Genomic DNA, 24161 nt, shown 5'->3' with positions numbered 1-24161 from the left:
AGACAAGAATTGGACTGTTCATGTTTAATATGTTTGTAGAGAAGGGAATTAATACGCTGATTTCTTAGCTTCCCTGTGCCTTTATTTTTATCCTCAATCTTTTGTTAATCTCCTCAATTTTACTAGAAACGATCTCTTTGGAGTATTTTGGTCTAGAATATATAACATCTAGTTCATTATGTTGTGTTTTCTTCTTCATTTTGTAACAAAAATAATATATAAAAATTTAATTTTAAAATAAATGTTATTTACATAAATTTATAATAAATATAGAATTATTAACAATAAATTAATATTAAATACTTTTAAAAAATATCAATGTAATGTTATTATTATTATTTTTTTCATTTTCTAAGAAAAATCTAAGAGTTCTTAAATATACAAGAGGAAATTAATGATATAGAGAAAACAGTGAAAAATTTTAGAAAATATGTTAAAAAAATTAGAATTATCAGCGATCAATACGTACATGGATGGATAAAATTTGGGTATTATACAATATAGTTATATTATATTACTGCCAAATAGCTGTTATATTATTATGTGTATCAAAAAATTTTACATAATGTTAATGGTGTTCACACATGGAAAGAAGGAGAAAAAAGGTAGAAGAGAAGACAGCCAAAAAAAAAAAAGAACGTACCCAATAAATTTCAGTTTCTAAATTGGGTTTAAAAGCCCAAATGAATACGGATTAAGACCCAAACTAATTATTTGGGCTACAACCCAAATTCAAATTAAACGGTTGGATTTGTAATTATGTTTCTCCAGTTTAAAATTAATAGCAGTAGAATAAGAAATGAGCATGATTTTAATGCCTAAATTCAAATTAAATTAAATGAATGAAACGCCAAAATTAGATCCCTTCAGTTAGATCCTAACTTTAAATTTGACTTTTAGGATTAAATTCATGACTGCGCCGAGCTTGCCCTTTAATGGGAAAATGGGAAAAAAGTTGTTCTAAAAATGAGCTTAAAGCACAAGAAAACTAAAAAGACCAGAAAAGCTGGGATAAACAAATCCAGAATGACCCAAATAATATCGAGTTAAACCATAGATTTAGACAAACAGTCACTATATATATATATATATATATATATATAAGTTGAGTATTCTTGAGCATTAGTCAGGTTCAGGTGTATATGTTACACACACACACATATATATATATATATTATCTGGAAACCAAAACTATAAGACTACATAAAATACTATAACTTAATTATAACTCCCACATTCCATCTTACATATTTGCTAGAAAGCATGCAAGCGCGGCCTAGCTTTATATGTATATGTATATATAATGACCGCTCTTCTCAAGCTTTAACCGTGGTGATTTCTGTCTTTAGCCTCCCATGGAGAGTGCGTGCTATGGTCGCCTGAACCACCACCTCCCCCACCAGAACCACCGGTCCCACCAGAGCCGCCGCCACCAGAGTTTCCATTTCCACTTCCATAGCCATATCCTCCACCGTGAGCTCCACCACTTCCAAATCCGAATCCATACCCGCTGCCCGAACCCGACCCTGTACCGAACCCAAACCCGGAACCCTTCCCGAACCCGTTGGGTGACCGTCCTGAGCCCGAACCGAAACCCCATCCGCTGCCGGGGCTTGAACCCCATGCCCAACTGTAATCCCAGTTGGGTCCACTGGCAGACCCAGTAGCCCCGCCTGGCTCGTTAGACCCCGTAGAGGTTTCAGGAGACGGCACCGTTTTGGTTCCAGTGTAACCGCCAACCCCGCCGCCGATAAACCGGGACGCCAAAGAAGTTGCAGAGATCATCATCATGAAGAGAAAGAAGAAGGTGAATGATTCAGAGAAGTGGGTGCGCATTTCTTTTTGTGTTGTTTGAAGAAAATATTTCTATTTGATGAATTACGTTATACGTAGAGAGGGTTTTTGTAGAGAAAAGTAAAGTGTGCGATGACTCGTGATGATCAGATTATGGTGCATGAAAGTGGGAGATCGAGATATACATATATATATATATATACAGAGAGAGAGAGAGAGAGTGAGTGTGATGGTAAGACGGGTCACCACCCCGTGAAGATAATTAATTAGTTTGAAATGGTAGGCATGTCAGGATCTGAGAATTTTTTTCCCGTAATTATAATCCGTTTAGCACCACCGCCTTTCTACTAAAATAATAATATAAATATATTTTTCTTTGGTGTGCTTTGTAATTCAATTGCTTCTGAACCATATATATATATATATATATTGTATATGTGTATATACAGATATATCTTATCCTAACCACAGAAAAAGGGAAAGGAAACGTTAATTTAATTAAAATTAATTGTGGGTTTTATTCCCAACCGAAAAGAAGAAAGTGAGAGCTAATTAATTAAGGCATTGATTTTTGTTTTTGTTATAATTTAGTGAAACAAATGGATACAAGTGGAAAGTGTATTAACTTAGATTGTAACATCAACAAATTCTGGAATCCACTATATGATTTGTCTTTTCTGGGTTAACTTGGGTTAATGCACAATTATACAACTCTTGAGAAAAGAAATGTTTGTATTGTGCTATGGGAAATAGCTAGTTTCCTTGCTCACAAAGCATATACATATATATATATATATATGCTTCAATGATGATGTCAGCACCATGCAAGTACCACTACAGCTATTTGTAGGGAAATTAAAAATTGAAAAACAATTTAACTAATAAATACAAGATCTTAGGTAAATCACAAAACTAATAAATAAATTAATAAATACATGATATTTTACATTTAATTTTTTCTTAGAGAGAAACCTTTTGTTTTATTTGGCGATGAGAAAATAGTGCAAGAAATTAATATTTGAGCTGAGAATCATGAGTTATTTATAGTTGTGAGATTTTGTTATTTTATTTCAGTACATCATAGGAATAAAATAAAACTTTAGTCCATAGGAAATAATTTGTAGGCTCAATAACTTCAGTAATTTAATTAATTACTTTTCACGAATTCAAAAAAAAAAATAAAATTAAGTAGCAATAAAAAATATCGGCCTACACTTAGAAAATACCCAACAATATCGGCATAAGTGCTAGCATAAGTTTATTTTTAAAGCACTTTTAATAGCAAAAATTTCTTACTTATTTATTGAAAAATCCTAACATTGGATTGATATAATTAAGGGTAATAATGTGAAGACGTGTAATCTTAAAAGTAAATAAATTTATATTTTTAAATGCAAAAACGAACAATAAGGTTAAGATTTACATTGCTTACACAGTAAATTGGGATGTTTAATAGAATTACGGAAATGTCCCTTCTATATTGGTTCATAAAAAAATAAACAATAATAAAAATAAATAAATATCATAAGGGTTAACTTTCCCACTAGCATTTGAAGGGAGTCCGAAAGGTGAACTATTTACAACTTTCTTACTGATCGGGATCTGAATCTTGATCTTCTTTATATGAAATGGTTAATAAAATGATGAACTACACTACCCCAATAAAAATATCACACTAATCACTAATACGAAAAATCGAAAGTTGGTAAAAATAATAAAATAACTAATGAAGTCTTTATTTAAGTAAATATATTTAACTTTAAAACTTTTTATTCAATACTTACCATTACGATTTTTTTTTTCCAAAATAAACCTATGAATACAATTATCTAAATGACATTTCAATTTCATGCATAGGACCAGCAATCCTTCTTTTTTAATCTACTTACTGGAACCTCTGTGGGTCCATAAGGATATCTCTCTACTTGTGGACCCAGTATCAAGATTTAACAATTAACTCAGCCGTTCCCCTTTCTCGTCCGGTAATGGGCGCCTAAAACATCATCCCCTCGATACTTCGTCTGGTATAAGGATGAACTATATCTCCTAAAACTCTTTCAGTATAAGACTTCTTAACTTCATTCGATTGAAGTAATGTCCACGGTAGGGTTCTCTATGTACCAGGTTCGTTTATCATTTCCCAAGATACTCAGTAAGCTTTTATTTATTTAGATTCAAACAACTACTAAAGCATACCAACGTTTCATTTCATATTCACTGATCAATTTAAACGACATTTAAGTAAGCGATATAGTTTATCATAATCAATAACCGAATAACCAGATAATCAAATAAAAATGTAGGAGGAACCAAATAAACCAGATAATCGAGAAAACCATAGAAACTATCAATTTAAACATGTATAATATAATAGTAAGCAAGTTAAGCAGTATAGGAAAATAAATAGGGAATTAGGATAAATGTGAACTAATCGGTTATGTCTCCACTAGCGACCTGTAATATTTTTAGAGTTTTTTTTTTAATTTTTATAAAATACACAATTATCGATTATTAATCCTCAATTTACGTAATTGAGAATAGGGTTAGGAATTCTTACCCGAATCGATATTTTGAAATATCGTGCTATCTACTACGCCTCCTAATGAGTCTCGAGTTTTTTGAATTTATCATGCGATAATCTAAATTACTCGTTACATTCCTAAAAAAACATCAAAAATCTAAAATAAGTGTTGAAAACTCTTTTCAGCCAATTTTAGGGTTCTGGCACATTGGAGTCCTCATGCTTTGGCATCGGCTCCGTTGCCCACGGTGGTGGTTTACCTCGACCTGGTTAGTTTTGGCCAGTTTTGGTTGATTTTATACATATTTCTATGAAAAAACACGTTAGGGGGTCTCGGTTGGTAAAAAAATCACAAGAAACCAAACCTACCGACGGGGGGTCTTCGAGTGCAGCGGCTCAGCTAGTTCTCCTTTGCGACTGGGGTTTCTTCTTCTGCTAATCTGCACAAAAAATGACGGTAAACATAATAGTTAAAAAATTGTGTGAAACGGGAAACAAGAGGGGCTTATCGGAGGGGTTTTAAGGTTTCGATTAAGACGACTCCGCCAGACTTTGCCCTCAGTTTCTGACTCATCCGCCATCCATTTTACTCCAATATGACCACAGAGAGACTCACAATTGAACTTTGAGTGGGAAAGAGAAAATTTTATCTTTTTGGGTGGTCGGCGGCGGCTTTGGTGCAACAACAGCCGGGGGTCGGTCTCCTTCTTCGGTGTTTGGTTCTTCTTCTCCGGTGAGGATAGATTCACCTAGGGTTAGGGTTCTCCTATGATACGATGTTTAAATACCTATCTCGCATCGATCTGAACCGTCCGTTCGTGTCGACGTAGAGCGAGGAGAGTCATCTGGTCGTTGCCTGTTTAGGTTGATTGCATGGGTGAATCTTGGCCGTTCATCGTGATTGATCTCGTTCATCCAATCGCACCTAAAAATTTGGGTGACATCTGAGTCGTTCACGTGCGCGGGATTAAATCTGGGCTGTCAGATCACTGGGCATGCATATCGCCTGCGTGGCTTCTTGCATGGCGCCGATGTCAACATATTTTGCCACGCGACATGCTGTGGTTTGCTGTGGCTGCTGACTAGGTCGTCCCATATGGTCGAATTTTCTCTTTTTATATTTTAACCTCTTATTTCTAACTTTTCTTTCAAAAACACCCATTGAACTTAATTTCACCCATCTTCCCCAAAATTGCTTTCAATTTCATACCTAACTTATTTTTCCTCAAAAAATTTAATAAAATTAAATTAAAATAATATTTTTAATTATTTATATATATTTTAAAAATAAAAAAATTTATTCCAGGCTAAATTCATGACTCGAGTATTACAATTCTCTCTCTCTTAAGAAAAAACTTGGTCTCTCAAATTTATCACCCTCTCACTTAGTCAAACAGTTGGGGGTACTGGGTTCTGAAGTCCGATTCTAGCTCTCATGTGGCATCTTTCTGTGTGTGATTTTGCCATAAGACCTTGACGAAAAAGAATTTTTTTATTGCAAAGTACTTTACTCTTTCGGTCTACAATGCCTACTGGTACTTCTTCATAGGATAGATCCTCCTGAAGTGAAAGATGCTCGTAGTACAGGATGTGTGAGGGGTCCGGATTGTTTGCATAGTATGTACACATGAAACACATTATGCACCCTGGATAGTTCTAGAGGTAGTACCAGTCTGTAGGCGATCATACCAATATTGTTTAAGATCTCAAATGACCTAATGAACCGAGAATTTAATTTTTCACTCTTGTCAAATCTGCTAATTCTCTTGAAAGGAGTGACCTTAAGAAACACTCGATCACCTTTCTCAAATTGCAAATCTCTCCTTCGGGTATATACATAACTCTTCTATCTACTCTGAGCTGTCTGGATGTTCTTCATGATCTTAACTATCTTGGCTGTAGTCTCCTCTACAAGATATGGGCTAAATAATTTTCTATCACCCACATCTTTCCAACAAATTGGTGACTTACAGGGGCAGTCATACAATGCCTCATACGGGACCATGCCGATATTTGCTTGTTAGTTGTTATTGTAGGCGAACTCTATGAAAGGTAGATGATCATCCCAATGGCCCCCGAAGTCTAGAACAAAAGCTCAAAGAATATCCTCTAATGTGTGAATCGTCATCTTTGATTATTTATCGGTTTGAGGGTAGAATGCGGTGATAAAGGATAGTTTTATTCCCATGACTTATTGAAAACTAGACCAAAACTAAGAAGTGAATCTGGGATCTCTGTCGGGTACCACTGTCACTGGAACTCTATGTAACCTGACTATCTCTTGTATATATTCTTTCTAACTTGTTCAAGGGGTCAGTCATCTTGATAGCCAAGAAGTGAGAGGGCTTGGTGAACTGGTCGATAATTACCCATATAGTATCATGTCACGAACATGCCTTAGACAACCCTGTCACGAAGTCTATTGTGATATGTTCTCACTTCCACTCCAGAATTGGTAATGGCTGAAGTAGCCCACCTGAGCGTTAATGCTCTACCTTAGCCTGTTGACATAGCAGACACTTAGAGACAAAGTCACTTATCTCTCTTTCTATCCCACTCCACCAAAACTAGAGTTGCATGCTTTGATACATTTTTGTACTTTCGAGATGTATGACAAATTTTGAGCTATGAGCCTTTGTCATAATGTCCATTTTCAGTTCACTACCATCTGAAACACACATCATATCCTAAAATTTGAGCAACCCGTCAACAAAGACTCAAAATTCTAGGTTTAATCCATGTTCTACATCCTTCTTGAGAGCTGCTATGGAGAAATCGGTTCATTGAGCTTTCTTTATTCTCTGGATCAATTCTGGTTGGACAGTCAAGTGGGCCAAGTATGTAACTCTCTTCAAGTCCTGAATTCGTATATGTTGTGCGGTTCTTATTACCTTGCATTCAGAAACTATTATGTGAGTTAACATATCTGCACTTTTTCTATTAAGCGCGTCGGCTACCACATTGCACTTGCGCAAGTGATACAAAATATTACAATCATAGTTCTTAAGGAGCTCTATTCAACGCATCTGATGCATGTTGAGATCCTTCTGAGTGAATATGTACCTCAAATTCTTATGGTCAGTATAAATCTCAAAAGTCTCTACATACAGGTAGTGGCACCAGGTCTTCAAGACGTAAATAATGATGGCAAGTTTTAAGTCGTGTGTGGGGTGGTTTTTTTTATGACTCTTTAATTACCTGAACCCATAGGTTATGACATTCTCATGCTGTATCAGAACACATCTCAACCCTAAGTAGGAGACATCACTATACACTGTATATCCACTTGTCTCACTCGGTAAAGCCAACATTGGTGCAGTAGTTAACCGCTTCTTGAGTTCTGTAAAGCTCTTTTCACAATCATCGTTCAATTCAAACTCAACATTATTTTTTGTGAGCCAGGTCAAAGGAGCGGTTAGGTTAGAAAATTCTTTCACAAACCTGTGATAATGACCTGCTATTCCTAGAAAGCTACGAATCTCCTTATTCGAAGTCAATTTATCCCAACTAAGTACTAAATCAACTTTTTCAGTGTTCATTGATACTACATCTCTTGATATGATATGCCTTAAGAAGGTAGTCTGTTCGAACTAGAATCTACACTTACTCAATTTTGCATACAGTTTCTTTTCTTTGAGAATCTGCAAAACCTGAGTCAGGTAGTGAGTGTATTCCTCTCTGTACTTTGAATAAACTAGGATATCATTGACAAACACAATAACGAACTGATTCAAGAATTATCTGAAAGTCCTATTCATCATGTCCATAAAAATGGCTGGTGTGTTGGTTAGTCCAAATGACATGAACAAAAACTCATAATGTTCGTACTTAATTCTGAAGGTTGTCTTGGGAACGTCCTCTGCCTTGATCTTTACCTGATAGTAACTCAAATGCAAGTCTATTTTGGAGAATTTCTGAGCACTCTGCAACTGGTAAAAAAAAGTCATCAATTCTGGAGAGGGGATACTTGTTCTTGATCGTGACTTTGTTCAATCTTCTGTAGTTAATACATAATCTTAAAGTCTTATCTCCTTTCCTTACAAATGTAACTCCAGCACCCCAAGAAGACACACTATATCGGATGAACCCACTATCTTGCAATTCATTAATCTGTTTTCTCAGTTGTTCAAACTGAAGATCTATAGTGAACTCAAATTCTTTGTCCATTGACAGTTCAGGTAGTTCATCAGAAAACACATTCGAAAAATTTCGGACTACTAGGATCTCTTGAATGCAAATTTCTTTTTTAGATTTACTTATATAAAAAAGACAACCGAGTTAAAGGCTATGTAATAAGAAAATTATTGTGAGGGAATAATATTCAAACTTTTAGTAACTTGTAAATGACTTTTCATTAAGAGGGTTGAATACAAGTTTCTTGTGAAAACAATCTACGGTGGCATGATACACTGTTAACCAGTTCATTCCCATAATTACATCAAAGTCCCTTGTGTCAATTACTATCAGGTCCACACTCAGTTTCATTTATGCTATATCTATGATCAAGCTTTGTATATAACCTCCCCTAGTAGTGTTTTATTTCTAGGAGTATATACAAACAACACAAAATCAAGTCTCTCAAGTAATACATTCAAGTATGCAAAATCATGTTGAGACAAACGAATGTGAAGCACCAGTATCAATTAAAACATGTGCAAGGTGATTACAGATCATGTATGTACCTTGTATCACATTCGGGTTGGCTTCAACATCCTACTAAGTGAAGTTGTAAGCTCTGCCCTAGATATGAGGTTTGGCCTGATTCTGATTTTGTGGGCACTCTCTCGCGTAGTGTTGGATACTCTCACATATGCAACATGTATTTTTGAGACAATAACAGGGTTGGTCTCCATGATCTTTGCCACAGTGTTGGCAAGTCCTATCGTGTTCTGTTGCCGGAGTCTGAGGAAGAACTTGAGTCACTAGCCTAGGCTTTTTGTTATGCTGAACCGGTGCAGTGGGTGTTGGTTTGTGGTGTGATATCGGGAGTCTGGGATTCCCCACTACTAGAGGACAGATGCGAAGGTTCCTCTCCATTAACTGTGTCTTGGCTAGAACGGCTGAGTAGGTGCTAAGCTCAAATACATACAGCTGTTGTCTGATATCAGGATGGAGACCCCACTCGAACTTTCTTACCTTTCTGCATTCATCCATCATACTTTCAGGAAAATACTAGCCCAACTTTAGGAACCTTTGAGTATATTCTGACACAGTCATATTACCTTGGACTAGGTGTGTAAACTCCATTTCTTTCAAATGTCGGAGGTGCTCTGGGAGGTACTCTGCATTGCAGGCAATCAGAAACTATTCTCAAGTGGCTAGAACAGGTAAAGTGGCCTGCTTGAGCTACCATCGCTGACCTGCCTCTCTCACGAGCATGTAAGTAGCAGGTACGACATTCTGCTCAGGAACCACCCTAAGAGTTGTGAAGGCTTTCTCTGTCTCAGCCAACCAATACTCAATTTTTTCGAAAGAGATACCATTGCAAATGTAGATAGGTTTAGTCTTTTATACCTTTCAGTGTAATCTGTGTCCATCATGGGTGGAATTGCGTCCTATAGAAGAGAGACTAAATTGTGTTGAGGAGTGATCGGGTAGCCATGTGGCTAAGCATGGTGATACAATAAAGGCACCGAATTGTATTGTAGTGGTGCCGAATGATACGGTGGAGGAGCATGGTTGTAACATGGTGGCTCTGGATCTTCTCGTTGCAAGGGTGGCTCAAACTATGGCAGCGGAGGAGGGTCAGACAGCTCCCTCCTTTCTTCCCGGGCTTGCTGGATAAAAATGAGTCTCTCCAGCATCTCAAAGAGTTGATCAACATCCTTTCGAAGTGAATCATCCCGGGCTGCTCGGTTTAGTAGGAGCCTTCATCTCCTCAAATCTTTATACTTGCATTTCGCAAGGAAGGGTTGAACGATAGTTTGCATCTGGTATTTTTAAGTCTTTGTATAAGAAATAGTTCCGAGGATTGTGGCTCTTATACCAACTATGAAGATCCGAAACCTTAAAGAAAATAAATTTGTATTTCTAAATGCGGAAGTGAATAATAAATTTAAGATTTACATTTCTTGCATAGTAAATTGGGATGCCCAATAGGGTTATGTGAATGTTCCTTCTATATTGGTTTATAAAAAGACAATTGATAATAAAAAAAATAAATAAATAGATATCCTAAGAGTTAACCTCTACTAGTACTTGAAGGGAGTTTGAGATGTGAACTACTCACAACCCTTTTGCTGATCAAGATCTGAATCTTGGTTTTCTTGATCTGAAATAGTTAATAAAAGGGTGAGCTACACTAACCCGATAAAAATATCACACCAATCATTGATACGGAAAATCAAAGGTTGGTAAAAATCAGAAAATAACTAATTGAGTCTTTACTTTAAATAAATACATTTAACTTTAAAACTTTTTATTCGGTACTTACCGTTATAATTTTTTTTTTCAAAATCAACCTATGATATAATTATCTAAATAATATTTTAATTTCATGCATAGGATTAGCAATCCTTCCATTTTAACCTACTTATTGTAACCCCTAGGGGTTCATAGAGATATTCCTCTACTCGTAGACCTAGTATCAAGATTTGATCATTAATCCAGTTGTTCTCATATCTCGTCCTGTAATGGGCACCTAAAACACCATCGCCTCGATATCTCGTCCGATATAAAGGTGAACTATATCTTCTAAAATCTTTTCAGTATAGGACTTCCTAACCCCGTCCGACTGAAGTAATGTCCACAGTAAGATTTCTTATGTACCGGGTCCGTCCACTATTTTTAAAGATATCCAGTAAGCTTTTATTTATCTAGATTCAAACAACTACTAAAACATACCAGCGTTTCATTTTATATTCACTGATCAATTTAAACAACATTTAAGCAAGTGATATAATTTATCAAAACTAATAACTGAGTAACTAGATAACTAAATAAAAATACAGAAGGAACTGGATAAACCAGATAATCGAGAAGACCATAGAAACTATCAATTTAAACATGCACAATCTAATAGTAAGCAAGTTAGGCAGTATAGAAAAATAAATAGGGAATCAGGACAAATGTGAACTAACCGGTTTTGACTCCACTAATGACCTATAATATTTTTAGGATTTTTTTAATTTTTCATAAAATACACAATTATCAATTATTAATCCTTAATTTACCGTAACCGAGAATAAGGTGAGAAATCCTTACTCGAATTGGTATTTTAAAATGTTGTGCTATCTACTATGCCTCCTAGTGGGTCTTGGATTTCTTGAATTTTTCCTATAGGAATTCAAATTACTCATCACGTATCTAAAAATATCTCAAAAATTCAAAATCGGTGTTGAAAATCCTTTTCAGCAAATTTTAGGATTCCAGCACCGTGGTACCGTCGTGCTTCAGCGTTGGCTCCGCTGCCCACGGTCGTAGTTCACCTCGGCCTGGGGAGTTTTGCCCAGTTTTGGCCGGTTTTGGCTAATTTTACATATATTCCTACGAAAAAATACGTTAGGTGATCTCGATTGACCAGAAAATCACAAAAAACCGAACCTATTGGCTGGGGGGGGGGGGGGGGGGAGGGGTCTTTGGGTGCAGCGGTTCCCTTAGTTCTCCTTCACGGCTGGGTTTTCTTCTTCAGCTATCCTGCATAGAAAAGGACAGTGAACACAATGGTTGGAAAATTGTGTGAAATGGGAAACGAAAAGGGGCTTATCTGAGGGGTTTTAAAGTTTTGGTCGTGACGGCTCCGTCGGGCTTTACCCGCAGTTTCTGGCTCACCTGAAGTACCTTTTGCTCCGATACGGTCACAGAGAGATTCAGAATTAAACTCCAAGGGGAAAGGAGAGAATTTTACCTTTTTGGACAGTCGGCGATGGCTCCAGTGCGGCGACGACCGAGGGTCGGTCTCTTTCTCTGACGGCTAGTTCTTCTTCTCCGGCAAGGGTAGGTATGGCTAGGGTTAGGGTTCTCTTACGATGCGATGTTTAAATACCTATTCTACATCAATCTGGGACGTCTGTTCACGTCGACGTAGAGCGAGAAAAGTTGTCCGATCATTGCCTATTTAGCCTGATTGCGTAGGTAAATCTGGACCATTCATCGCGATTGATCTCGTCTGTCCGATCGCACCTAAAGAGAGAATGCATTTAAGCCGTTCACACGCGCGAAATTAAATCTGGGCTGTCAAATTGCAGGCACATGGATCGCCTGTGTAGCCTCCCCCGTGACACCGATCTCAGTGTGTTTTGCCACACGACGTGCTCTATTTCGTCGTGACTACTGACTGGACGGTTCTATATAGTTGAATTTTTTTTTTTATATTTTAACTATCTGTTTCTAATTTTTCTTTTAAAAACACCAACCGAACACAAAATTTCACACAGCTTTCCCAAAAGTGCTTTCAATTTCGTCTCTAACTTATTTTTTCTTTAAAAAATTAATAAAATAAAATTAAAATAATATATATATTATAAATTAAAAAATTTATTCCGCACCAAATTTCGAATCTAAGTATAACAAATAATAAGGTATATTTTACCAAATTTGAATTTCATCCACTCTTGTAAAAAGATATTATTTTAATTTTTTTCCACACCATAGCGGGTTTACAAGTTATTGACTATCATTTTATTATACTAATATAAATATAATTTTATTTACTTTAATAAAAAAATTTAAAATATATTTATTAATATATATAAGAATGCTAATTACATTTGTCAATATATAACTATATATATTACATTATATTTAATAAAGTAAATCTAAAATTACTTCTAATAATATAAAAAAAACTAAAAAAATGTACATAATATATCGAATTCAGACGAATTTAGGAAGACCAAACCCGAACCCGTCCTGATTCGCTCATCTTTTCCTGCCAATCCAAGACTGATATACCCCGAACCTGCATGTTAATAATAAATTGTATCATATCAGATTTGATACGGTCTGATTAAATAAATTTATATGTAAAATATCATCCATGGATAAAATTCTTAGTAATAAAGGAAGTTATAAGGTCCACATACTCTTTAGTGAGTGGAGTGTAAAATCTACCTCTTGGAGGATAAATTCAAGTAACCCCTAATAGATAGATTGTATGAAACTCTAACCCATAAAGACTAGATTGATGGAGTCTGCTCCTCATTTGATAAATGGTAACTTCACTCCAAGATGAATATATTAAAAGTCAATCTCTGGGTGGATCATATGGAATAAAAGTCCACTCAAAGAATGGATGGATGTAGTCATCCTTTCGGTAGTCAAGTGAAAAGTATACTCCTTTGTGAAAAAAGATAAATAAATTTCTTGTCTTTAAAGTGAAGACAAATAAATGATCTACCTTATATCGCCGACAAATAAGTCGTCTATCTTCGATGATCGACTAACAAACTGTTTCTGAACGATCTTTATTAATACGAGACATTTGATACATTGAAAAATATTTATAAATTTTAAAATATCATAAAGCAAAGAATGATATGATTTAAATAAGAGATCGTAGTTAAATCTTATACTCAATAAGGATCATAACTAAGTTTTACAAATTGTTCTTTGAAGCATCGTTTTAGAAATAAAATTTAAAAGTCACTATTTATTCATATTGACATTGAGTCTTAACAGAGGTCCAATACTAGTGAGTTCTATGCAATCTCAATCTAAATTATTCTTAATTCTAAGTTTTATTCAACTTTAATATAAAAATACTTGTGAGGACTAGGTTTCGTCACACATAGATTAAGAATAAATGAAGTATGCATTGGAGCTTTCTGAATATTTGACGATCTAATTAATATCTCTCTTGTTATTAGTTGAGTTATATTTTATTTTAGATGTTATTGGTTCTGTATTTTTTATATGTTATTATAATTTAACACTTCTTGTATTATTATATTTTTTAATAACTTTTTTTTTTCAATTTTTTAAAAAAAGAATTAAACTTTCATAGAGTAAACGTCTACCAATAACTTAATCTTAGATTAAATAAAATATATCTTTAACAAAATAGAATTATTTACATAATAAACGTTAAAAACAATAAAAGTAAAATAGTAATTGAAAACAAAAAATAGAATTTTGGATGGCAAAGATAGCTATGAATGCTTATATATATATATATATATATATATATATATTCTATTTATTGTTTTTCAGTTTTTGTAAAAGAAAAGAAATGGTAATGATGATATGGTCGTTGATATTTTGGGTTGCAGGTGTCAATGAACTGATTTTGGGGGTAACCAGAAGAAGGGAGACTGGTCCAGCAACCTATGATAATGGTAGTGGCTTTAGCCGGCCGGCCATGCCAAGGGGAAAAAGACACGTAAGCAAGCACAGGTAATCGCACCGAACCACTCCTTTTCCATGCCATCATCAGTGGGATTATTACTTGTTCGTCGCTACTTGCAATCCCCCTCCCTTTTTAAGTTGCGCAACTGGTGGATAATCTTTTGACTTCCCGCATGATAAAATATCCGATTAAAAAATAAATAAATAAATAGATAATTAATTGATTAATAGCGTTATAGCTAGTAGGGTTGTGATTCCTTCCCCATTCGGCAGGTTTAATTAGGTCTATTAATATAAGAAAACGTTTTAAAAGAAAGAGTATTAATGGTTTAAACCTGATCCGTTTAATTAACATGCATGTGTATCTCACTATTTTATATCTGTTTGTTAATTAACTCATTTTTTTTAAATTAAAAATTTATGTTATTTTATAATTTTAATATTATATAATTCGGAATTTTAAAGAAATAACATGTTGTAATTTAATCATATGTAAATTAGTTAGATGTATTTAATTAAGTCTGCGCTAATCATTAATTGATTAGATGATGGCTAATTAATTGCACTCCTTTTTAACAAAAGAATCATTATATTAAAGATGAAATAAATTAAGATAATATAAAAAAAAATATATAGTACTAAAAAAAAAAACAAAAAGAAATCGTGATTTAAAAAAAAATAATAATAATAAATCAGAGTAATAGAAATGAAATAAATTAAGTTATATTATTTATAATTAATTAATTATTTTTATATTTTTTTCTTAGAAAACTTATATATATAAATAAAATTATAATATTCAGTTAAGTACATATTAATTAAAAAGTAATTCGAGTCTATTCATCTTTAAAAGTATGTTATCATTAATACTTGAGTGTAACTTAATTAAGTAGAAAACAAAAACTAAGCAATAAATTTAATTGAAACTTTCACTTAATTTGAAAACTTACAAAAAAATAACAATCGTGGGTATCATTATTGAGAGAGTCTTAATGATTATGTAATAACGGATTTTAGGTGTTTCAATGGATCTGAGATGTGAATGACTCAATTCATTTATACTAACTTACGTGTTTGTATATTTCAATTAATTTTGTGATAAAATAATACCATACCTGAAGAAAGTACATCTTTTTCGTCTTAGAGAATTTTACAAAGCGTGTTTGCTTTCCGAGAGAATATCCCCCCCTCTCGTCTTTTTTACACGCTAATACTGCGAACCAGAAAACAATTATCACCAAAGATACAGGGACCAGTCTTCTGGATTTACAACATAACAATTAGTTTTCATGAACAGGTCCGACCCGTTCATTTTTTCCATTGGAGGTTGGCCAGCCGGAAATCTCTTGTAATCCGGTTCGAACCAGGCAAAGCCTGACGGTTTGAACCAGCTCGCCCTGTTATGTTACGAGACTATATAAACACCTCTATGCCCTGCAAGTCTGAAAAGGCCGAGTAAAAGAATCAATTAGCGTGACACTCGTTTTTATTATTTTTTAATTACTTTTTAGTATTTTGACTACTGTTATTTTCTAATTAAATTTTTTTTACAAAAACTCGAAATGGGAATGTACCATCACCAGTTATGCTGGGCTCGAATCAGAAGAGTAGAGTGGTAGACTCGGGCCCAGCAGGGAAAACAACTACAGTGATCAGCCCTAGTCCACAGGCCCAGCAAAATATGGACAAGATTCAAACCTCGAACGGGAAATCACAGAGCTGGCTCAAGTAAGTCCCGAGCAGAGTTAATTAACCGACCCGGTACATGTCAGGCAACAAAACAAATGAGCTTCCCGGTCATAGCCCGGATTGCCATTCCTGACTCCTACTCGTGTATGCAAGTTAACTTCGCCTGTCCAGAAAATAAAAAAGTGGCAACAAAGTGAAAGCTGAACGAACCCCTTATGCCTATCATCAAATTGAAGGACGCAGAAAACCATTTATTTCCAATTATAATCTTACTAGCCAATGTGGATAATATTATCCCTTATCATCATCAGAAATTGTAATGGAAATATTATTCTCATCCATAGCCTCAGAAGCTATGTAGGAAGGTGTCCTAAGATTCCAAATTTCATCATTTGATGATCATAATGTTAAACAATTTCATTCAACTTACAGATTTCTTTCACGTAAGGAAGAACCCTAACTAAATTCTTGGTTAAAATTGCGAATCAAGCAAATTGATAAACTCGTCATTATTCATGGATCATCAATTTTGATTACCCAATTAATAATACTTGAATCGATTTAGGATACATCGCCTCAGGTATAATAAAATTAGAACAATCAATACCATAGAAATTGAATTTGATAATGAGAAAACAAAAGCATAAACATTTTGGAGGAAGTCGCAGATTCAGAAGCAATCATCTTCGCATCACTAAACACACGAATATCTCAGATCAAGTGTTGGATTGTGATAATTAGTGCTTCATCCTCACCTACGAAGTGCAAATTTAATTGAAACCAAAAGTAGCTCATTTGAAAAACGAGATCGTTGGAACTACTACACAAAAAAGAAAACAGATTAGTTTAATTAAATGCTAATTTTTGAATTGGAGTGGGAATAGAGATTACTCAGTGGTGGCGATTAAGTTTTAGGTTCGATTCTGCCAGCCAATTTCTTCAACTAAACTTCGGAAGAGGGAGCTGAAAATCCTCATCGTAACCTCTAAATTCCCACAAAAACAAACTTAAAACAGGCTTAATCCCGTGATAAAATCTTGACATGCATCAGCAGAAAACTAACAAAAAAAAAAAAAACAAATAGATCTTAGGGTTTAAACAAATTTCTCTTGTTGCCTCCCGCGTTCCTCAAAAAGACTTGAACCAACAACCGCTAGATTCAAGATCTTCTTCAGATTTCTCACCAAAAAAACAAAAAAATAAAAAAAAAAACTTATTCCACAGCGAGAAGAAGAGAGAGATCGCTCAGTTCAGCGGGGTGATCGACACGCAAAGTTATCTAAGAAGAAAACCCTGCATTCCGGTCTGTTGAGCTTGAAATTTATGAGTCATCACTGCGATCTTTAGCTAGAAAATAATTATTCGATAAGCGCAAATAAAAACAGCAATACCATAGGCCTAAAAGGTACCATTCTCTTCAGTAAAGAATCCCGAGCAACTATAAACCTAAACCCTAAAAGAAGAGTAGAGACACAATCCAGATGGACACCAGGACGGCTCTTGCTACCAATATATAGAAGCTAAGTTAGGGTTTCTTTGACCTTGCATGCAACTTTTTGATTGGTCACGTTTATTTTCTTATCCTAGTTACGGATTCGAAATGATGGCTGGGCTGTTTGGTAGAAGGCCATGTCCCGTTTAAAAAAAATAAGGTTAATTTTTCAATTTAAAAACTAAAAGATAAACTGAAAATTTTTAAGATATTATAATTTAATTATTATTTTCAAAATATAACGTATTAAATTTTATAGTAAAAGTACATCAATCGATTTAATCAAGTTTTTTATAATAATAATTTGATATGTATTACATAATAGTAATATAATTATTAAATAATAAAAATTAATATAATAAGATTATTCTAAAAATAAAAAATAATTTACAATTTAATTAGAATGATTAAAAAAATAAGCAAATTATAGAAGCCCTCGAATTTTTTATAATATAAAAAAATATCATATTTTTTAACTAAATAGAAATTTTCTTAGGTTACAACTCATTGTATACTTCACCCTTAATTATTGAGTTTAGTGTTAAATTTAATGTTTTAATATTAAAATTAGCAGGGTGGCCCTTAATCTAAAGGTAATTTACTGTAATACTCTCAATAAATTTATTTTAAAGTAAAAAAAAAAAAGCAGATTAATACATGTTAATATGAAAAGTATTAGACGTGATTAATCAATAATATTTATTATATTAAAATATGATAAATATATACACTTATAGTAATACATATAAATATAAATATAACACTAACAAATATTATCAATTAAAAAACTTTTTTAGTTATAATAAATGATGCTTCTATGTCATGTTTATGAATAACATAATAAATAGCAATTAATAGATAAAATTTATATTAATACATACAAGTATAAATAGCATATTATTAATATTTTTATTTTGAGAAAATATTTTCAGTTGTATAGCTTATATATTTCCATTTTTTTTATAAAAAAAAATATATACATTGTAATTATCGGAAATAGAGAGGTTGTTTTCAGATATTTCATTTTCAAGTCATTTAAGGTATTTGGCTCTTATAATACCTCTCCCTGTTTTGGATAAACTACAAATTTGTGTGAATGGAATGTTGAAAAAAAATATTTTTACAAAAATACTCATTATCCTTGTTAGCTTGTTCGCCATCTTCCCTTCCCTAACCCCAAAATATTTTATAATTTGTTTTTTAAATAAAATATTCTGCATTTTTATTAAAAAATTATTTTATTTATTTATTTTTGATAATTAACGTATATATGTTGATATAATAATAATTTTTTATTAACAACATACAACGTAGTAAATTAATATAGAAAGCCGGCAATTTATAATAATAATTTTCTGTTGGAACGGCACCACCTGAGCTCCACTCAGAATTCGTGATTCCTCCCTCTTTAGAAACCAACGCATATAAGATTCAACCAATAGGCGCCCTCCACGTGCCAAGTCACGGTCTATTGTCTACCGCTTGAGAACTCCTCCTCCACTTCCGGTTGCCATTTCCAACATCCAACTCTCTCTCGTCTTCACTCTCCTCTCCACGGTCATGAAGTCTCTGCGTGTTCGCAGTAGCAAAGAAAAGATTTTGGAGCTTTAGAGAAGAATTAACTTCGAAGTGAGATAATTTGGAGAATGTTTTGTTTGGATCGTGTTCTGGCGGTTTCCTACCCGTTGAAGCCGTTGTATAAGTCCAATTCTTATTGCCGAACCTCCAGATTTGTTCATGTTAAGCCCGAAGTCAACCTTAAATGGCGATCTATGGCGGTGGAGCCCGAATCTTCTTCTTTCGCTTCATCGATTGATTCTGATTCTACGGATAAAAAGGCTGCCGGGTACTTTTTCCCCTCTCTTGGTACAAATATGGTTATGAACAGTTCCAGTTTCTATTTTCAAATTTATTATTAATTAAGAGCATAAGCTTGGATAAGCTATGTCTTCAAAGAAATCTATGGCAACTGGAAGCAATTTGCACGGTGGATTAAAAACAATGAAGACACGCCTTGGGGAAAATAGTAGGATACTTTTATATTAGCATGCTTAAGGTTTATATGTTTGATCAGCTCTGAGATGTTCTCAACTCGGATGTAAGAAGCTTTCGGTTTAAACTGCCAACATGTTGAATTTTATAACATCCAGCGGGGGAACTTTTCTCTTTTGTATCGGTTAATAATTAAGGAATTTCATGGTGGCAAGAGAATATGCTAGGAACATGCTTCTCATAAATATTTGATTTTGAAAATCAGTTAATACTTCAGAAATATGTCACGATGTACAAGTACTGCCGTAGTCTGTGAGGGAAAGTCTTCTAGATAACTGGTAGTTGTATCACTTGGTGATAAAAAATATTCATCCGTTGCTTCATAACTCAAGGTTTTCTGGTGCAAAGCAGATTTTGTATCATCGAAGGGCCTGAGACAGTACAGGACTTTGCCAAAATGGAATTGCGAGAAATTCAAGATAATATTCGAAGTCGCCGCAATAAAATTTTCCTCCATATGGAAGAGGTAAGCTCTTTTAAGCAATACTCAAAAGTTATAATTCAGGCGAACATTCTCTCATAGTTATTGCTTAACAAACACTATAAAGAACGTAACCTAGTTATTAAATACATTAATACTTGCAAATAAAATTATGCTCTTTTGCTTTAGGTTTGATTGTCTGTGCGTTGGCGCCTTCACATGCAATCCAATCCTCATCCCACTTCTAGCATGAGTGCTTAGGTTCTATATTGTAATAAATTTATACTACTTAGATATTACCTGTCTTATTTCTCATTCAGTGCAAGAGTGTAGGTATCATCATCTCCCTGATTTCTATATGATTTAGGAAATAGGTCCTGATTTGGTAATCTTATTCATAAAAGTATTCTAAAATCTTGCAAGTGTATTGACAATGCTTTTTATATTTCGTGCTGCAAAACAACCTAGGTTCGCAGGCTGAGGATACAACAGCGGATCAAAAATGCTGAGCTTGGTATTTTAAGTGAACAGCAGGAAAATGAACTCCCTAATTTTCCATCTTTCATCCCGTTCTTGCCTCCTTTGGTATCATTCCTTTCACTACTATTGTGTGGTGACTAATAGTTGCTAGCTTAAATTCAGCATGAAAAATTTTACTTGCAACAAGCTCTTTGATACTATTTTAAATTACTTAAAATACCCTTTAGTTTAGTTCATCCTTCACTTATCTTCCTCTGTTTTAAAGTACACACTTTCTTCCAAATGTTGCAGAAAACTTTACAGTTAAGCCCTCAGATAGGTCATCAGTAGTCGATATGCCAACTTATCCTATCATTTTAAAACCTCAGAATTACCTTTTTGTAATTATTTTTTAAAAGGTTCATCTTTAATTCTCCTATTTTCATATTTTCATTCTACTTATGGTCTTTTATTATTTTTATGATTCAAAAGTACTTCTAATTGCGTTGCTTATTTGAATTGATTATTGCATACATGAGCATTTCTAAAAAAGAATTTGACAGCTGAATTTTTTTTTTATTTCGATTTGAAAGTTACATTACTTGGTCCATACATGGTAAAATATAAGAAAATTCACTTTTACTCCTCTGTTTGTGGAAATCTATTAACTATCTTTATATGAAAAACCTGATTGATTTGATAAAAATTACATATCCCAACTTTTTTTTCATTGAGATCCTCTTTATATTGTATGCATACAAGGGTAGGTAAGAAATTTCATAATATTTGTTGAAGTTCTAGTCTTTAGTTTACAAAAGGGAGAAATTATATATGTACATATTTCAATTTAACGGAGTAAGTGTAGGAGATCCGAAATTATAGGGTGGGTAGTGTATTTTTTCCATGTAATTTACACAATAGTAGCATTAGATTTTTCTCTTTTTTCCTCTTTGAAGATGTTGATCACATCACAAGTAGTCAATTTATTATTGCTGCTTTCAGAGTTCAGAAAATCTTAAGGTGTATTATGCCACTTGCTTTTCTCTTATTGCTGGGATTATCATCTTCGGTGGTCTTCTTGCTCCAACTGTAAGTCATTTCTCTACTCAGACAATGTTCATCGTGTAGATTATTTTTTACCTATTATCTTTGTGGAGTGGTATTTTTTTATCTCTCAATGACAAAAGGAGATATTTAATTAAATTAATTTTGATTCTTTTGATGAGAATATTATTCGCTTTGCCCTCTTTGATTTTCTCTATGGTTCTCAGCTGGAGCTTAAGCTAGGATTAGGAGGCACATCATATGAAGATTTTATCCGCAGTGTGCATCTGCCATTGCAATTGAGGTACTTGATGTTTCTGTTCTGCAGTTGATATATAAGATTTTGCTTCTTTGGCTGTGATTGTTTGCAGTTTCATTATATTTTGTTCTGTCTACTAGGTATTTGACGAAGTTTCTTCATCTTATTAAAAAAGATACAGTTCCTTTCAGTATTTTTGGTTCCTTAGACAGCATGAATAGTTGGGATTTAGGGAGTTAGGATGCAATCAATCTATAGGTATGATTTTTTCATACTGCCATATATCATTTTCAAAGGTAAAGTTTTTCTGTTAGGAAAGAGCATTTCAGCATTTTTGCTAGTATGAACTGATCTTGGGTGTCAAAATGCTTTTTGCTAGCAACAATATGCAGATAGGTCCTTTTAGAACAATGATCTAGAGCTTATTATGATAATGTGAACCGTACAAATGAGGTTAGAAAGTTGCTGTTTCCAGCTTCAGGTAACTAACTAACTTTAATCATAGTTGTTAAATGGAGATTTGAATTGCGGGTCAAAAACTCCATTTTTTGTATTGAGAATCATGAATTGAATAATATATTTGAAATATAGTTATTTAATCAAATTTTACAATATTCATATATAATTTTTAAAGAAAGAATATCGAAAATTAGAATATTTTAAAAATTTCATACTAATATTATAAAAAACTAAAGAAATAATTGTTTTTGATGTATAATGTGTAAATATTATACCTTATAATTAAAGAAAAATAAGTTATTTAAATATTTGATTAGATTTAGCTTTCACTAGATGAAATTGAATCTTAAAAAATAAATCGTATCATATGCAATATACTGTCATTTTTAAATTCGTGTAAGATTCATGATTATGATTTACCCATAAGATTCAAATTGCTTATTGAACTATAAGATGCAAAACATGAATCATAAAATTCTAAAGCAGTGATTTCAATGTTGTAAAACAGTCAGGTTGATCCAATAGTGGCATCATTCTCTGGAGGTGCAGTAGGGGTGATCTCGGCGTTGATGGTGGTTGAAATCAACAATGTGAAACAGCAAGAGCATAAAAGATGCAAATACTGTCTCGGAACTGGTATATCTGGAATTTTCACAGTTTCTTTTTCTTTCATCTAGCTGTCAAAGATATATGTATTTCGATACGCATGTGATTTTGTACCATTGGCTACAACATGAGCTATCGCGTCTTTCTTGGCTTCTATATGTATAGTGTTAACTATGTATCCATCTTTGCTAACAGGGCTTTCAGATTTCTGAAGGAGTTTGAGATAAACAGAATAAAACTAATTTCCTTTTATTTTTTTACACATCCTGGCATATTCTGCGGACTTTACTCAGAGTATCTTTTATGTAGGAACATCCTAGTAACTTTTCAAGTAAAATTAGCAATTGTAATTATCTAGCTGTACTTTCCTGCCCAAACCTCAGAATATTTTCGTAAGCATTTCTTTCAAGTGCACAACTTGCTCTTTCAAAATTCTGCTCAAGTATCTGTGTTAGGTTTAATCAAAATTATGATAAGAGTAACTGCTTTTGTGCAAGAGAATAATTTACTTTAACATTTGAATGGAAAGCAAAACTAATATAGTTGTTTAATCTTGTTCCTGGAGAGCTGGAAAATGAGATTGCTGTACTTACATTCACTGTCATCTAATAAATGCAGGGTATCTTGCTTGCGCTCGCTGCTCAAGCACTGGAGCACTTGTTCTTATTGAACCAGTTTCGACAGTCAATGGTGGAGATCAGCCTTTATCAGCACCAAAATCAGAAAGATGTTCAAACTGTTCAGGGTCTGGAAAGGTTGGGAATGCGAATATATAATTTAGAACTTTTTCCCACTTGTAATCAATTCGAAATTAATTTAGAGGCATCTGTGTGTCCAGTCTTCTTTAGTTCATGCTTGATACTGCTCTGTGCCTGTCAATTCTTGATTGATAAAGCAGATGCAGGTCTGGAAAGAACTTCGAGAATCTAATTAAGTTTTCATTTAATGTTTTGCCAGGTTATGTGCCCAACATGCCTTTGTACTGGAATGGCAATGGCAAGTGAACATGATCCACGAATAGATCCATTTGATTAGAGGTGCACCTCTCTCTTTCTGTCTCATACTGCTTAATAATGTGTAT

At 33.8% G+C, this 24161-nt stretch overlaps 2 protein-coding genes, 1 long non-coding RNA gene and 3 other non-coding genes across 8 annotated transcripts in view; 1 reads left to right on the top strand and 5 right to left on the bottom strand.

The window, feature by feature from the left end:
- Positions 1-1200: 1200 nt before the first annotated feature.
- On the bottom strand, positions 1201-2177 carry LOC110820582 (uncharacterized). Its single transcript, XM_022050096.2, has one exon. It carries the CDS (start codon positions 1834-1836, stop codon positions 1324-1326), a length of 513 nt encoding a protein of 170 aa, XP_021905788.1. The 5' UTR covers positions 1837-2177; the 3' UTR covers positions 1201-1323.
- Positions 2178-15654: 13477 nt separating this feature from the next.
- On the bottom strand, positions 15655-17889 carry LOC110820319 (uncharacterized). Its single transcript, XR_002540840.2, has 2 exons — positions 16174-17889; positions 15655-16041 (listed from the first exon to the last, which is right to left on the bottom strand). It is a non-coding gene; the product is annotated as an uncharacterized LOC110820319 (long non-coding RNA).
- LOC148239764 (small nucleolar RNA snoR31) lies at positions 16953-17046 on the bottom strand. Its single transcript, XR_015816641.1, has one exon. It is a non-coding gene; the product is annotated as a small nucleolar RNA snoR31 (small nucleolar RNA).
- LOC148239763 (small nucleolar RNA R30/Z108) lies at positions 17176-17275 on the bottom strand. Its single transcript, XR_015816638.1, has one exon. It is a non-coding gene; the product is annotated as a small nucleolar RNA R30/Z108 (small nucleolar RNA).
- On the bottom strand, positions 17528-17630 carry LOC148239762 (small nucleolar RNA Z107/R87). Its single transcript, XR_015816642.1, has one exon. It is a non-coding gene; the product is annotated as a small nucleolar RNA Z107/R87 (small nucleolar RNA).
- Positions 17890-19135: 1246 nt separating the features above from the next.
- Positions 19136-24161, top strand: part of LOC110820377 (protein ORANGE-GREEN, chloroplastic-like) — a 28100-nt gene continuing 23074 nt past the window's right edge. For 2 of the 3 annotated variants that reach the window (XM_088212151.1, XM_088212150.1), the window contains exons 1-8: positions 19136-19626; positions 20184-20298; positions 20722-20838; positions 21715-21801; positions 21984-22060; positions 22983-23110; positions 23699-23835; positions 24038-24117. In XM_088212151.1, coding sequence (XP_088068277.1) covers positions 19427-19626; positions 20184-20298; positions 20722-20838; positions 21715-21801; positions 21984-22060; positions 22983-23110; positions 23699-23835; positions 24038-24115 — 939 coding nt within the window. In that variant the 5' untranslated portion in view covers positions 19136-19426 and the 3' untranslated portion in view covers positions 24116-24117. The remainder of the gene's footprint in view (positions 19627-20183; positions 20299-20721; positions 20839-21714; positions 21802-21983; positions 22061-22982; positions 23111-23698; positions 23836-24037; positions 24118-24161) is intronic. The other variant, XM_088212149.1, reaches the window with a different exon arrangement.

This window comes from Carica papaya, chromosome 9 (genome assembly GCF_054855325.1).
Source record: "Carica papaya isolate Zhongbai chromosome 9, ASM5485532v1, whole genome shotgun sequence".
Classification (NCBI taxonomy): Eukaryota; Viridiplantae; Streptophyta; class Magnoliopsida; order Brassicales; family Caricaceae; genus Carica; species Carica papaya.
This window is presented reverse-complemented; position numbering and strand designations above follow the sequence as displayed.

Bases quoted from the DNA above. Each gene is read 5' to 3' on its own strand.
- LOC110820582 (XM_022050096.2), bottom strand. From the start codon at position 1,836: ATGCGCACCCACTTCTCTGAATCATTCACCTTCTTCTTTCTCTTCATG.